Genomic DNA, 15,540 nt, shown 5'->3' with positions numbered 1-15,540 from the left:
CTTGTAAAAAGCATATTTTGATTAGCAAAATTTTGATCGTAAATTTTAACATTAACATAAAAAATATAGTAATTGAAAAAGAAAGAATATTAACAAATAATTTCGTTATGCAGAGGTGCCAAACAGGAATCGTTGAAGAAGAAACATCAAAATATACAGCAGGCGGCAAGCCGAAATCATCAGCAATCCTCTCCAGCTCCGACGAAGCTGTCGATGAAACCAAAATTGACGCATTTGAATCGCGGTCTGGTTGCTCTTGTAAGAAAATAATCCTTCGCTACGAGACTACGCAGTCTCGTCAGAAATTAAACTCCGAGCGTAGAGGGGCACCACGAGCTTTAGAGACGTGAAAAAGCGAAGAAAGAAAAAAAATGGATAAATTTTTCTTTTGAGAAAAGAAAAAGAAAAAGAATTTGTTTCGAAAAAAAAGGTAAAAAAGAGGAGATGAAGAAACTTTCTTCGATAACTGAGAACGGAATTTTCATTAGAGAAAAAAAATGAAGAAAGCTTCTTCGGAAGAAAGAGGATGAAAAATCTCTTTTTCAAGATGATATACGAAAACTTTGCTTGGAAGAAAAAAAAAGATTGCGTTAGAAGCCGTGGTGTGCGTGCTCGAAAACTCTGAAAAACGTAACAAACAGCTTTGATAAGGTGGAATTTAAGGTCGTTTCCATTCTGATAAAGGGAGAGCAGCAAGTATCTTTCCTTGAATTTGTAATTTTTACAGCTTGATTAATTGTTGTTAAGCACGTGGAAATAGAAATTTACGTATGTACGTATTGCATAAGCGAACAAAGCAACGATTCTTCGTTTGTATCCCACTGTTTGAAATTCTCCATCTCTCTCTTTCTCCTCGTCTGTATTCGCTCGGCCCCTAAACTCATGTCAGATTATGTCCCACGACATGCATGCATGTGTTTACGAGTGTATCGATTATTCCGCCTTTAAATAATAGCGTATCATTAGCGAGAACGGATCCCTTCTCTGTTGTATTGTACATATAACGAAGATTTATATCAGATTATTGCCGTATCGAGATTTCACGTGGTGCTTAAAAAGCGCTTCGTTCCGGTCGTCCAATATAAGTCGTTCACGTGTGCGTTGATGTGATGTTAAATATTTCGTAAAATCGTGTTAATTTAATTGCGTGTAGAGTATTTTGAACAACAAATTTCTGTATCTTATAAATTCATCCGTAAATTTATAAATTTAATAATTCCATAATGTGTATATCCTTGCTTCGGTAGATCTCTAGATCCGCCAATAGAAGCCGTCAGTTGCTTAAATAAATCCCTCACGTATAAAATTCATCGTCCCATCCGGCTTGACTGCACGAGATATCGGTAAGACGATAAATAAAGTTTTTATCTATCACGAACGACAAAGAAAGTCAATATACTTTCTTAAATAACATAATACGCGCGCACGGGAAAGTAGAAAAAAGGTATTCGCTAATGTGGAGGTGAAGAGAATGCAACGACGTGGAGAACGAAAACCGCGTTACATATCCAAATAGGTGATCTAATATGCAAAAAGCGATTAGTCCATATAGAGAGCAACTACGAAAGCGTAATTGGATAGAGACATTTGATCGAGTACACTGTTCACAAAATTTATGCATGACGATTAAATACGAAGAACCTGGAATACGAAATCAAAATTATTCATTAATATGGATTATTCGATTCTTGCATCGTATTATTTTTGCATGCTGGTCTCACATGATCTCATTCACACGCAGGATTTCAAATGTAGATGAAATAAATTATAACGAATTTAAGCTGCAGTTTAGCTTCGTTTCTTAAATCCTCAATTTACCCGTTTAATACAGATTATTTAACTTGAAAAATATAGATTCATTTTAAATGGAATAAACATTCGTACACTAATGCATATGCGTAAAAATTTGTAATGCTCTAAAAAAATTATTACTTGTACATATATTTTTGTTGATCAATTTCTAGATAAATTTGCAAAAATAGAATTACTTAAATTTTACTTAATTGTTTTTCATATATTTTAATATATCATTTATTACCAGTTGCATTGGAATTATATAATCCATGCGTGTGTTTTGGGAAAAATATCTCTTTCAAAAATTGTTTTCACAAATGAGATTAAGATTGAGTGTATCCAGCTTGCCAGCATTTTTCAAAAATATTGAAATTATTCAATTGAAATGAGAAAGTTTCATTGAAAATAAACAGAGTTGTCACAGAAAATGAATTAAAAAATTCCCTGATTTTTTTCAGATTTTCCAATTGAAAATGGAAAATTTTTCCTATCCAATATAAAATGTGTAATTTTGGGGGCATTCAAGCCAACAAAAAATAAATTAGTATTGGAAAAAAGAATGCAATTATGATGAATAAGGGCGATCAAATAAAAATACTGAATTAAATATCAATTCAATTATTTTATTAAAATCGTTTAAAGTGCGCGAGTTTTGAACGTATTTGATTATAAAGGTCAGATATAATATTTTAAAAATTGTAACAATTATTTGGAATAGAAGCAGTTTAAAGAAATTGTGAGCAAAAATCGGATTTTTCTTAGTTTTCCATGATCAATTTCAATATCCATGACTTCTCCCGGTTCTAGCTCTGTGGCAACCCTGATAAAGAAAGATGATATAGCGAGTTTATAGTTTTTAATTGCATGTTGGAGACTTTCTTAAGACCACTCTCGATTACGACAATGTTGCATTATAAGATTGTCAGTATATAGGACTTTCGATTAATTCTATGAGACGAATTCTACTCACGCCCATGATTAATCGAGAACAAAGACAGCTTTTAAGCTACCAATCGTAGTATAATTGAAATAATATTTAAAAAATAGGGAAAATTGCTTTAAAAACATGATCATCGCAAAAAATTGAACTGAAGGTTGCGCAGTCAGTGATCATAAAGTACCATCAAAGAGAGCCACATATTATCTACAAAATACTTTTAATCGTAATATTAATAATATACAGATTGTAAATAACTAAACAATAATAAAATATGCTGTAACAAGTTCTTCCTCCCTTTCTCTCTGTCTCTCTCACAAAACACACACACACACACACACATTCACTCACATTTTCATTCTCATTTTCACACTTTCTCTCTTTCTCATTGTCAATTTTCTTCTAGTTCCGCCTCATGAAGGATCGAAACAATGAAGAAGGCACGGGGCAGTATATCGGATGGTATTTCTTTTCGATTTCAATATGCACCTTTCTTTTTCTCTTCCTCATACTTTTAATTTCAATTACCACCGCGACAAGAAGCTTTCGACAGCTTCTTGTTCATTCTCACTGCGTCGAACCAAAAGGATGGATAGGACAGGGAGGAGCACCATTTGAGGGACATCTCGCTGAGTTCTTGGAGTCACTTACACCGACAACGTTTAGTTAACTATTTCCTTCATTTAATAATTCTTCATTCTTCATTTAATTCTAGTTATAATTCAAATAAAGATTTTAAAAAATTATTGTTATAATCTAAATAGAAATACTTTTTTAATTAATTGAAAGTTTGCTAACAAATACTGAACACTAACCTTATTTTTATTTCTTTTATTTCTTCTATTGTTTAATTCAAGTCTGATCATTGATTCCTCTAAATCATCCATAAATTAAAATTAATTAAAATATCATTTCTAGAAAAAAAAGCAAAACTTTTCCTAGTTCTTCTTAGAAATATAGACGAATCTCTTTCCAGGTTCCGACTCTGGAAGAGAAAAGACACATATAATCATTATTCGCTTGATAACTATAAGTTTAATTTTTGAAGAAAAAGAATTTAACTTAATCATATAGTTAACTTGACTAATGTCGATGTAAGCTCTTTTCATACCGACGAGTCTCGGCGCGGCACGATGTCTCGCGGAGGTATTTTGGAAAGAACACAGACGGCGATGACGCGTTAATAATAAACCTAAGATCATTCCTAATTTTCCTCTTATTTCTTGTTTATAGCCTTCTTTGATGCCAAAGATGGCAAAGCCGATGGCACCATGACGAAGCTTTTATCACTTCTATCGCTTTTATCGCTCCCTCTCAATTACGCATGATTTTCTTAGTTTGTCCTCTCTTAACATTTTCTTTCTCTTCCTCCCTCTCTCTTTGTCTTTGATTCTCTCTGTCGGGATTCAGCGGACATCATTAGCTTATGTATATCATCATAATAAAAATTATTACGGGCTTCCTACAATAAGTTATATATCTTAGTTAATCTTAAATTATAAGACATTAATCAATAAGAATTGAATGTGAGAAGAATAATTCGATTATGATTGGTCAATTTTTTATAGATTAAGACTTGAAACTTAGGTAATGAACTTATTGTAGAAACCCCATTATCTTACAGCCATAATCATCCTAATATTTACTATACAAAAGCTGGCACTCGCATATTCCTTATACGCACCATACGCTGTGGTCAATTTTGCAAATAGCATATTGCTTTTTTTTTGCAATGTCCGCAGAACCGACTCACGTGCCAAACTTTGATAAAAACGTTAATCCTCAGACGCGTGTTCAGTTATTTATATCTTCTCGAAAAAACATAACTTTGCCCAGAAACACTTCAAATATCAGACATTAAATAAATCCATTCTAAGACGCAAGTTATGTTAAAAACAAGAATCAGCGTGTATCTACTGACACACACGATCTCGGAAAACGTTCTATATATGTATATATAAAACAATTTCAAAATACTATACTCTTTAATACAAGTTCCGAAATTTCGGTTTAAAGCATCCAAAAAATGACTTAAGCTAAAAGTTTCCATCAAGATTCACATTACACGTTATCAAAGGCAGTAAGAAATGTGCGTACAAAGTCGAGTATAATTCCAATCAGGAAAATCATCACAGAAATTCGATTATCCTTCGAAAGAATGTTTTACAGTCTATCGTGAGTATGATGAATACAATGTACAAAAAGATTATTACACTATTTTATCGTCGCTCACGAATAAACTATCTAGAATTCCGAAGAACACAGCTCATCTCTGTGACTTTATGTTATCGTTCCGAGAACGACAATGGCGCGCAAAGAGACTATTTTCCCTCCCCTATCATATCCGTTTATCATCCGGTATATAAGTAACCCTGTTTTCTCCAGCGATTCTCAAACTTGAATTTCACACTTACTCTTAGCTGCAAATAGTAATATTACGCGATCGCTATTTCGATTGCTCTCAATCTAGGAAATTATTGACAGTCTACTGCGGTCGTCAGGTGCGTAGAGAAAATCGCGAGGTCGCGATAGTTAATTACGACGGCCTGATATTTCCATTCGTTATCGAAGGTAGTGGGACATCAGATTGTAAGCGGAATTTTTTTTAAATCGCCAGTACTAATCTCTTCCAGGATCACTTGCCCATGCTAGCGTTCGCTGGCAATGTTGCAGATCGTTGTTGCACCGATAAGTACGGCTTCAAGGTCGACCTTGTGGATTCCCTAAAAAGGAAATTGTTGTCACATATATCTGTTGCTTACATATCATTCAATTGATAATATAATGAAAAATCATTGCAAAGCCGTTAAAGCACCAAAAGCACGGATAAGAATAATAGAATGATTGTTTGTGCAAATTGAAAGATGATGCAAGAGTAATGCTAATCTAATAATTTATAATGAAAGCTAAAATGTTCTCGTGCGTGAAACATCTACATGTGAACATGCTATTCTTAATCGACACATATTTTTTAACATACTTAATTTAATTGCGCAATCAGTTTTGATTATCATTCACAATTAATGTCATGCATTATGTACACAAATATATACAAAATCGGCCTAGAGATAATTATTTTTTTTCTTCCCAATTGAAAAATTTTACGACAAATAAACATGAGATAACGTAATAAGGTATAATATAAAGTACTTCCAATTTTGATTATATACAGATAAAATCAATAGAAGATTTAAAAATATAATATATAAATACACAATTTATTATATTTAAACTATTTTTAAAAAAATGAAACTTGTCTGCGTTAATGATAAAACGTTGTTAATTAATGTTACTTCACTCGCCTTAATTATCTTATTCTATTTTTATAAAAAATTTTACTAGTTTTCGCTTAACGACTTTGTCTAAATTGACTTATGTTAAATAACGTTAAAGGTGCGACCGTTTATTTATAATATCAATTGTGCACATAACGAGTCGTGCATCAAAAAAAACAGAAAGTATTAGACAGTGTTGGATGGAAATGAAAAGAGAAGGGAAAAGTTGAAAGAAAAAACAAACGAGTCTAACCTCTCTACACCCACATCATGCGACGTCACAAAATAAGAGAGCTACTTAGTCCCCGCTCACGTCGAGCAGCAGCACAGCTACGCTACCTTGGCGAGACGCGTTGTCCCGTGCCGTCCATATGCGAATTCGCCTTGTAGCCGCATTTCTGGACGCGCCTGGACAGTCGTGAGACCCAATACTTTTGATCCTCAGGATTAGCAGCGAGTAGCAGTAGCTCACGGGCGCTGTTCGGATCGTAGTGTAGTTTGCACGGGGCTATGGCATCTTCTTTCTTATCCAAATGTTCCTTGTGAACTTTAATACGGCACCCTATGCATAATAAAATTTGTTTTATATACAATTTTAGAATAAAAAAAGCATATATGTATGTATAAATAAGTACAAATAAATAATTAAGATGCAACACGCACTTCGACATTCGAGGGCTGGCGAAGGCCGAAACATATGCCACAGTTGCTTTGAACAGACTTCGCAGGTCGTTGGCATGTGATAAGATATTGACACGAACTCATGGCCTTTCAGCGACTGAGTACCAGGTTTATCTGTGAGCTGTGGTAAATCCACTCCAGGCAGTGTATTCCCCTCGTCACCGGGCCGCCTTGCTTCACCTTCACCAGCGTAAAGTAACTGCGCACAACATTAATTATTGAACAATATAAATTAAAGTATATGTGTAATAACAATAATAAATTTTAGATTCTGAATTATTTTTCCAAAGTATTATATAATAGGTTATAATAAATTTATAAAATATATTAGGTGTTGGAATTAATTCGTAGCGTTTTACAAGTGATGGGAAGTACTTTCATTAATGTATTTTTTAATGCTCATGTGAAATAAATAACATTCTTTCATTAAAAAACGCTACGAATTAATTCCAACACCTAATAAAAAATATATATGAATTGCATATAAAAAAACATTCTAATATATAGATAAAAATTATAAATTACTATTAAAATAACATCATAAGAAAATCACATAAAAAAAATAATTTGCATTTTTATTTCTAAATTTGAATGTTTGAAAACATTTGAATTTCTAACAATCCAAAAACAATCGAGAAATGTAATGTAGATACCTGAAATATTCTGGGTATATCTTTGGCATTGGCTCGGATAACATCACCCTGAGTAACAGATCTAACATGGAAAACTTTATTCAAGTCTAATATCAGGACCGGATCAGCGTTCATTTTATCATTTTCGCTGTTGTAGAAGATTATCTTCTTGGAAGAAACAACGACGTATTGCTTCTTCCAACCGTGCCGCTTAATATTTTGCTTATTTGGCACATTTAACCAACCCTCCAATCTCATCGTACCGTGCTCAGACAAGACAGAGTCTTCACCGTCGTCGTTCTCTATAGATGAGACACTTGCAGTTTCCGAGTTGAGTGACGCGATTTTCATTTGCAACGTTTCTATCTCCGAATCCTTCGAATCGAGTTCCATCTGTAATCTTAGTTTCGCTTGATTCTCCTCTACGAGTTGCGCCTGTAGAAAAAGAAATCATTTTCTACCTACTCAAGTAATTCCGTATACGGTTCTATAAACTTAATACAAACAATAATATGTCGCTTACTTGCAAATCTTGCAAATCCTTTTGCCATTTAGCTGCCAGTTGTCCATACTTCTCCCTCTCTTGAGTGAGTTCTTGCTGCAAACGCCTGCAATCTTTTTCCTTCTTCCTCAGATCTGCGGCAGACGCTTTATTCTTATTCTTTCCACTTGATGAAAGATCCTTTCGGTTCATGATCTCGGCTAACTTGTTGACTGCCTGCTGCTTCAATAGTTGCTCGGTCTTCAATTTGCTGCTTAGCTTTTCAATTTCTTCCACATTGGACTGTGCTTTACCAAGTTGCTCTTGCAATTCCTTATATCGCTTGCTCAAGTCTTCTTTTTCCTTCAGAGTTTGATCAACTGATTTCTTGAATTCACTCTCGTTCTCTTTAAGTCTGTTTATGATCTGTTCCTTTGTACTTAATTCCTGATGATGCTTAGTTACTCCGTCTTTATACTCTAGCTCTTTCATGGTTCTTTCTTTCTCCAAGTCCGCCACAGTCTCCTCGGCTATGGATCTGGCTAGAGCTTCGCTGTCACCGCGCGCCAAGGATAACTGCAGCTGATGGACAAGAGAGCTACGTTCTTCTTCTAATTCTTGTTGTAATCTTATTTTCTCATCCAACTCTTCGCGCAACTCTTGTGTCTGTGTTTTGTACAGAGTCTGAAAAAAAAAGAAAAGATAAAAGTTATAATATACTCTTTCTAAAAATTTCAATTTCATAACAATTTTTCATAAGTAAGCACATACATCTTTGAATTGAATCGTTAGTTTTTATATTTTAACATTTTTCATTTGTATTCTTTTTTATTGTCAGACAATTAAAATCATATGGAAGTAAAATTTTGTTATAGTTTACCGAGAAATAAGCTTCGGCTTCCAATTGTTCTTGCAGTTCCTTTGTCTGTAATTGATCGACGTTTCTTTGTGTCTTCAAATGATGTAACTCCTCTTCTATTTGCCGTTTAGCTTCCCTCAACTGAGCAACCTCTCCAACTAATTGTTGCTCGCGAGCACGAAGTCTGCCGGCTTCGGATGTTTGCTGACCTAATTCAGTTTGCAGAACGTTTCTTTTCTGTTGCTCCTGTTCAACTTGACCCTGCAGAACTTTGGCTTTCTCCATCTCTTGCCTGTGTTCACCCTCTAATTTCTGCAATCGTTGCTGTATCTGTCTATAATCGACAGATAGCATTGACGTCTGCCGTTCTTTTTCTTGTGCAAGTAATTCTGCACGTTGTCTTCCACTTTTCTCCTCGTTTAATTTTACTTGTAGAGCTATTTAATAAATCAATATGTGCAATGTAATGGTGTATATTCCTTAAATTCATACATAGAAATTAGAATGAAAATACGTACGTAAAAAAATCAGATATGCCATTAGAAAAATACGCAGCAATAATAAGAAGATAGATAAATGATTAGTATGAGAAAAATTCAATGTATATATAAAATTACATAATTTAAATACCATGGTGTCCAGCAAAATCTGGCTAGTCAATTCAAGGATAATTCCAGGACATCTCAAGTAAAAATCTTATTTTTTCCAGGATTTATCTATCGATTAATTTTCATTATTTAATTAATTTTCATCGATTCGTGCAATATTATACGCTTGGTATTCAAGTTAGTTTTTTTTTAATTCTATACAAATGAATTAAAACGCTAACAAATTGGGGACAATATTATTTATTGTCTTATAAATAATATCAAATGAACGTTCCGTCAACACAAACGATTTTTTTACTGTTTTATTTTAGACATTAAATTCAAGTTTTCTATATCTAACTTATTGCACTCTTTATGCCCAAATACAACTTTTCTTTTTATTATTTTTTTTTCACATTCTAACCTTTTAAAATGAAAAAATAATAAATTCCAAGCCAGCCCTGAAATTTCAGGAGTTTTCCAGAAATTTTCCAGAATACATAAAATTCCAATATAATTCCAGGATCCAAGGATATTCAAAAACCGCTGAACACCATGAATACACAAGTTACAGAGGGGAAAAAGATATAAATTTGCGATCACATGTATTACCTTTAAAAATTCCATTCTTTTGTCCTGCATTGTATAGATAAAGTAAAATATACTTTATTAGATAAAGTATAATATACTTTATCAATAATATTAGGTGTTGGAATTAATTCGTAGCGTTTTACAAGTGATGGGAAGTACTTTCATTAATGTATTTTTTAATGCTCATGTGAAATAAATAACATTCTTTCATTAAAAAACGCTACGAATTAATTCCAACACCTAATATAATATCTCTAATTTCATGTGAACTTGAAACAAGTACCTTTCACAACTTCCAAATTGGCTTCTTCCTTGGAAAGAATGCGCGAACGCTCCGTTTCTTGATGTGCCACAACTTCCTGATTATATCTAGCTTGCGCGGCTTTCAGTTCCAATGTTAAGCTAGCAGCTTCTTTCTCCAACGCAGAAACTCTTTCAGTTAGTTGCCTGTTGTCCAGAGTCGCCTTTTCCTCTTTCTCATGGCTGCGTTCCAACTCGAGATGTAAAGTGGAAAGACGAGTCTCTAATTCGGCCGTCAATAATGACGCTTGCGACCTCGAACTACGTTCCTTGGAAAGCTGGCCCTGAAAAAATCAAATAATTCATGTAGAAAAAAATGATTTTATTTGAAAAGAAAAAACATCTTTTTCTTGTAAATTTCAAACATTACATTCTGTAAATATTAAAAAATACTGTAATTTGTGCATAAATTGTAATTTTTCGGAATTTTACATGTATCCACACACAGAAATTATTTTAAAAACTATCTTGTACTTAATGAGAGAGAGAGAGAGAGAGAGAGAGAGAGAGAGAGAGAGAGAGAGAACAAGAAGAAACTATTGCAGTAAATTATACCTGAAGAGTAGCAACTTCTTGTTGCAAGTTATCACGCTGCGCTTGCAATTGAGCTCGGGCAACTTGCAACTCGTTCGCCATTTGCTCGGCGGCTTGACGCGCCACGGTGATTTCCGTCGCTTGTTTGCGCAATCTCGTAACTGTTTCCGTTTCTCTCTCCAATTTGCATTGCATCTCTTTGATCTGTTTCTCCAACGTCGTCACTCGTTCGGATGTCTGCTGTGAGTTGCTAGCATCACGCGCCCGTCTCGTCTGCTCCTCATCGAATTTCTTTTTTACCTCTACCAACAGTGACTCCGCTTTACGACGAGTTTCTGTTTCATGCTCTACTCTGCGTTGCGCCTCTTTATAATTGTGCCTGAGTAGCGTCAACTCCTTATCCGCCCTGCTAACTTCCTCACGCAGCTCAACTTCTCGACATGCCATCGTTTCCAATTGCGTGTTTAGTGCCTTCTGTCTCGACTCCATCGTCTCCACTTGCCGCCTCTCACGTTCCAGTAAATTCTCTAGCTGCGAAATCTTGATATCGTCGGAAGTACCATTGTTGACATGATTCTCAAGACCATCCACGGATTCCTTGCCGTAAGAAACCATTAGCTGGTAATCACCCGAATAAGTAAATCCGATAAAAGGCAAATGATTTCCGGAAAAAGCTTTAGGTACTGGAAAACTCTCCTCTGGTCCATCCTCCTTGTCGACATCATCGAAATTGCTGGTATCATCGTCCCCGGAAAGTTCTGGCACTACCGGCGGTACACATTCCCTCAAATTGTCAAAGGTCCATTGATCATTCTTGAAAAATGGATGGCTTTTGATTTCGTCGACGCCATTGCGACCCAGGCGCTTTGTTCTATCGGTAAGGAAGCCACATATTAAGTTTTTCGCTGAGTGAGATATCTCAACATTTTGAGGGAAGTACAGTGAATTCCTGTGGTCCATGATCTTAGAATATGTGCCGACTAGAGAATCGGCAAAGAACGGTGTATCGCCAAACAACATCTCGTACAAAAAGACACCCACGGACCACCAGTCGCATTCGCGACCATATACTCCTTCTCCGCCTTGTGACTGTAGAACCTCCGGAGATATGTAATCGGGTGTACCAACTGCAGTGTCAGATCGCACTAAACCATCCTACAAAACAAATAATTAAAAGAATATCAGAGAGAAAAAAAGATTTAACTAGAAAAAGAGAAAATTTAAATTTTTATTTGTAACATTTCTAAGTTTTTTTAAACTTGCAAAAATTGTTATTTCTTTAATTAACAATAGAAGTATTTATTATAGAGAAGCTATTATATATAAAGCATTTCACGAGTTATTTTTGTGTCGAGATCCGTAGAATGTCAATGTTTCAACATTGTAGTTTACTTCATATTAGCATCAGGGCTGTCCTTGTCCTAATGAAGTGAACTGCAATGTGGACAAAATGTTGGCATTTTAATAATGGATCTGTACACAAAGTTAACTTTTGCACAGCTTCTGTATAGAAAGCAATCGTGAAAATCTTAAAATAAATATTTATTTTGTTTTTAGTAAATCACAATTAGGATGCTTACATAAGTTATTTCATATTGGGTATTTAAAATGTATAATAAAATAAAAATAAGAGATCTGGTACACTTACAACATCCATCCTCATACACGTGCCAAAGTCGGCAAGTTTCAAATGGCCATGTCTATCGAGCAACATGTTGTCCGGTTTCACGTCTCTATGAACAAAACCCATATTATGTATCGCGTCCAATGCAAGCACCACTTCGGCACAGTAAAATTTTGCCCATTTTTCTGGTACTTCATAATTCGACATCAAGTTAACCAGATCCCCGCCCGGCATGTAATCCATCACCATGTAGAGATACTTTTGATCTTGGAACGCAAAGTGGAGTTGGACTATCCATGGTGAGTTTGCATGAGCCATTATGTCTCTTTCTTCCCAAAAAAATGCGGAATCCGACCTTTTAATCTAAACAGATAGCATAAAAGCCAGATACAAGAAAACATTTACACAACTTGGACAAACGAATGGAAACAAGCGAGCAAGCGAATCTTACCATTTCAAATTTACTAAGTAATTTCATAGCATAAACTTTTTGCGTAGATTTGTGTCTAACCAACTGCACCTCTCCGAATGCGCCGCGGCCGATTACTTTTATCAAAGTAAAATCGTCCATGCGCATTCGCATTTTAAAAATCTCTTGGGCTACAGAGTCATCTGTAAGAGAGAAAACAAGCCAATATTATTAATCTCGATAACGTGGTTATTAAAGATTCCAAAAGCAAGTATCATGCTCGCAATAATAATACATTCTTGTTGCATTAATTGAAATTTAAAGAAAAAAATTCTTTTTGCATTAATTGGAATTCTAGTAGATTCAATCAAAGAAGTACAAATTAGACATTATAATTAAATCTATTAAATATTTTAGTTGATATGACCAGAAATTTAATTAAGATAACGAGAATTATATATATCAAATAAAAAAACTTTTGAGAGCCAATGCTGGATGTTGTTGCACACAATTGAAGTTTATTGTATATAACAATTAATTTAATTGTTATATACAATATATATATAGGATAACTTTAGGTTCTTTTTCCAAGTTTTAATGTATGCTAATGCAATAAGTTAGAATAAAACAGATATAGTTTATTTCACTCTAATTTATTGCATTAAGTCAAAACTCTTCAAAAAAGAATAGACGTCTTATCACCAAAGTGATGTCAATATCTGAGTATAAAATATTAACATAACTTTGACTTAATACTTACAAAAACAAAAAGCAACTAACAAATATTAAAACATAGTACTTACATCTATTCATATAAGCTTCTATATTCTTCATACGTTTCACACTGGCATGATCGCAATCTGTTACCAGGGCTTGAACTGTGTCCAACAAGCAATCGATATTCGTGACGCTTCTAGGATCCTTTATACTCTCCTCCAAAGCCCGTAGGCGTCTCCGCCTGTCCTCATCGCACACCGCATCCATCTCTCCTTACAGGAGTTTGGATTACTGTGCCTCAACAACGTACTGTTTCTGTCGCATTAAAGACTATCGAGATCTATTGTAAGGCTAAATGCAGTAATGATTCGAGCGAGGTATAACTGCGACGTCCGATGAACGCTCCATACTTTCTAAACAAACAAATATTATAAATATAATTATACATAAGCCAGATCTTTCTAAGTAATTATTCGTACTTTCCAGCTGAGATACAGGGTGCTTCCCATTTGATAACACAAATTAATGTGTCAGCCTATCTTTGTTATTCTCTCAATACTAAGAAAAATAGAATGATGTTTATATCAGCTTATGACACTAAATGAAAAACACTCCCTATATAATAACACAGTAATCATAGGTCTGTTTTCCGTAGCTAAACCACAGCGTACACTTTTAGAAGTTAAAGTGAAATAAATATATATTTGATATTTGGCAAAAACGAGAAAGGAAGTTGTAACGCAGTCTAATGCAAGAATAAAAAAACAGACTCATTTCATATCTTTGTTTAATAGGGGCAAACAAGGATGTAATGATTCACTGTGTTATACTGGGGATGCGTTCCGTTTTCATGCTCACAAGCTGTAAGCATCAATTCATCCTATCTATCAAACAAGAAATAATGCTTACAAATGCAAAACGCATTTTGTATTTTATCACTTGTGTCTTGGAAAGCACCCTATATAAACAATGTGTAAAATTCTAGACGCGTCGCATCACCGAGTTCACTTTACATATACCTTAATGACATAAAAATATTTCATAAACATCACGGATTGAGAGATATAAAAACGCGCGTTTGTGCGGCTTGGCAATATTTTCAGTTCTTATGTAATATACTGAATATACAGGATATATGAAAGGGGAAACATGTAACGTTACAAGTGTTATTATACCATGTCAAGGTAAAACGAACAACTGGAAATGCGTAACACGTAGACGTTCGCTGGAAATACCTCATACGATATGTCCACGTAAACGTAGTATCTCGGAGCACGAGCTCGCGGCAAGGATGTTTCAGAGACGGCGTAGAGCGTAAAAATATGCGTGTCGTTCAACAGGGCAATGACTCATCCGCGCGTAATTTACGAGGCGACGATGATCCGCGCGCGTGCAACAAAGAGCGATCCCGACGTTCTCTTTCCCCTGAAGACACCGACGTCCTCGAGAGTCAAGCGTGAGGGAGGTTACGTCAACATCCAACGGTTTTACGGCGACACCGACACCGACACGTCGCGAACGTGTCAAAGACGAGCTACACGCGCGCGCGGCGCGGCGCGACAAGCCTCGCCCTCGGCCCTCGCCTGATTCCCTGTGGATCGGAGGACGCGAGAGCGATCGCATCACGGTGGGATCGCGTCTCTCTGAGGAATCCAGGGCAATCCAGGGTAAGGAAATATCACGCTCGCGGGGGGTTCTCCTGCGACCGCCAAGGTGCTCCTGCAACCACTGCGCCTGACTGCGCCGCGCTGTAGTCTGTACCTGGCTGTACCGGCGACGTACGGCGTACCGCTTACGTAGTACGTACCTCACCTCACCGACGTCACCCTACGTCCCGTCGCTGGCAGGCACTGTCATCCAGATGAGAGAAATCCCCGGGAGAAAGATGCATTATTCCACGAGATGCACGGACATACAGCTGAATCGTGCGTGCGCCATTCGGCCAATTCTGGAGTATTTTGGACTCTGGCCAATTCACAACGGTCGTCAAAAGCCGCAGAAATTGAGAATCCGTCTCTCTTTCTCTCTTTCTTTCTCTTCCACTTTCTTTTTTGGCTTCTTTCTTGCTCCGTCTGCCTTTATCTTTTTCTTACCTAGAACCCTCCAGTAACGCGCGCCG

At 35.8% G+C, this 15,540-nt stretch overlaps 2 protein-coding genes across 11 annotated transcripts in view; one reads left to right on the top strand and one right to left on the bottom strand.

The window, feature by feature from the left end:
- Schip1 (Schwannomin interacting protein 1) overlaps positions 1-3,020 on the top strand; it is a 24,362-nt gene extending 21,342 nt beyond the window's left edge. For all 6 annotated transcript variants that reach the window (XM_087405089.1, XM_087405087.1, XM_011055092.2 and 3 more), the window contains one exon: positions 114-3,020. In XM_087405089.1, coding sequence (XP_087261215.1) covers positions 114-270 — 157 coding nt within the window. In that variant the 3' untranslated portion in view covers positions 271-3,020. The remainder of the gene's footprint in view (positions 1-113) is intronic.
- On the bottom strand, positions 2,935-15,540 carry ROCK2 (Rho-associated, coiled-coil containing protein kinase 2). Of its 5 annotated transcripts, none has more exons than XR_846083.2 (13): positions 15,229-15,540; positions 13,508-13,834; positions 12,747-12,907; positions 12,320-12,658; positions 10,693-11,826; positions 10,121-10,421; positions 9,859-9,882; positions 8,681-9,087; positions 7,843-8,484; positions 7,341-7,754; positions 6,670-6,886; positions 6,260-6,568; positions 2,935-5,454 (listed from the first exon to the last, which is right to left on the bottom strand). XR_846083.2 is itself a non-coding variant. In XM_011055088.2 (13 exons), exons 2-13 carry the CDS (start codon positions 13,686-13,688, stop codon positions 5,367-5,369), a joined length of 4,131 nt encoding a protein of 1,376 aa, XP_011053390.1. In that variant the 5' UTR covers positions 13,689-13,834; positions 15,229-15,540; the 3' UTR covers positions 2,935-5,366. The 5 variants fall into 5 exon arrangements, 3 of the variants coding, with proteins under 3 accessions (XP_011053390.1, XP_011053391.1, XP_011053392.1); XM_011055088.2 differs by having other exon boundaries at positions 6,346-6,568; XM_011055089.2 differs by lacking the exon at positions 15,229-15,540 and adding an exon at positions 14,657-15,054 and having other exon boundaries at positions 6,346-6,568.

Source organism: Acromyrmex echinatior, chromosome 4 (assembly GCF_024713525.1).
Source record: "Acromyrmex echinatior isolate Ae372 chromosome 4, ASM2471352v2, whole genome shotgun sequence".
Classification (NCBI taxonomy): Eukaryota; Metazoa; Arthropoda; class Insecta; order Hymenoptera; family Formicidae; genus Acromyrmex; species Acromyrmex echinatior.
Note: the sequence above shows the minus strand (reverse complement) of the source record. Positions and strands in the feature narration are given on the sequence as shown.

Coding starts and splice junctions, on each gene's coding strand:
- ROCK2 (XM_011055088.2), bottom strand. CDS start 13,688: ATGGATGCGGTGTGCGATGAGGACAGGCGGAGACGCCTACGGGCTTTG. Junction 11,827..12,319: donor CGTGTATGAGGATGGATGTT/GTAAGTGTACCA, acceptor TTTGTTTTGTAG/GATGGTTTAGTGCGATCTGA. Junction 9,883..10,120: donor CAATTTGGAAGTTGTGAAAG/GTACTTGTTTCA, acceptor TATACAATGCAG/GACAAAAGAATGGAATTTTT.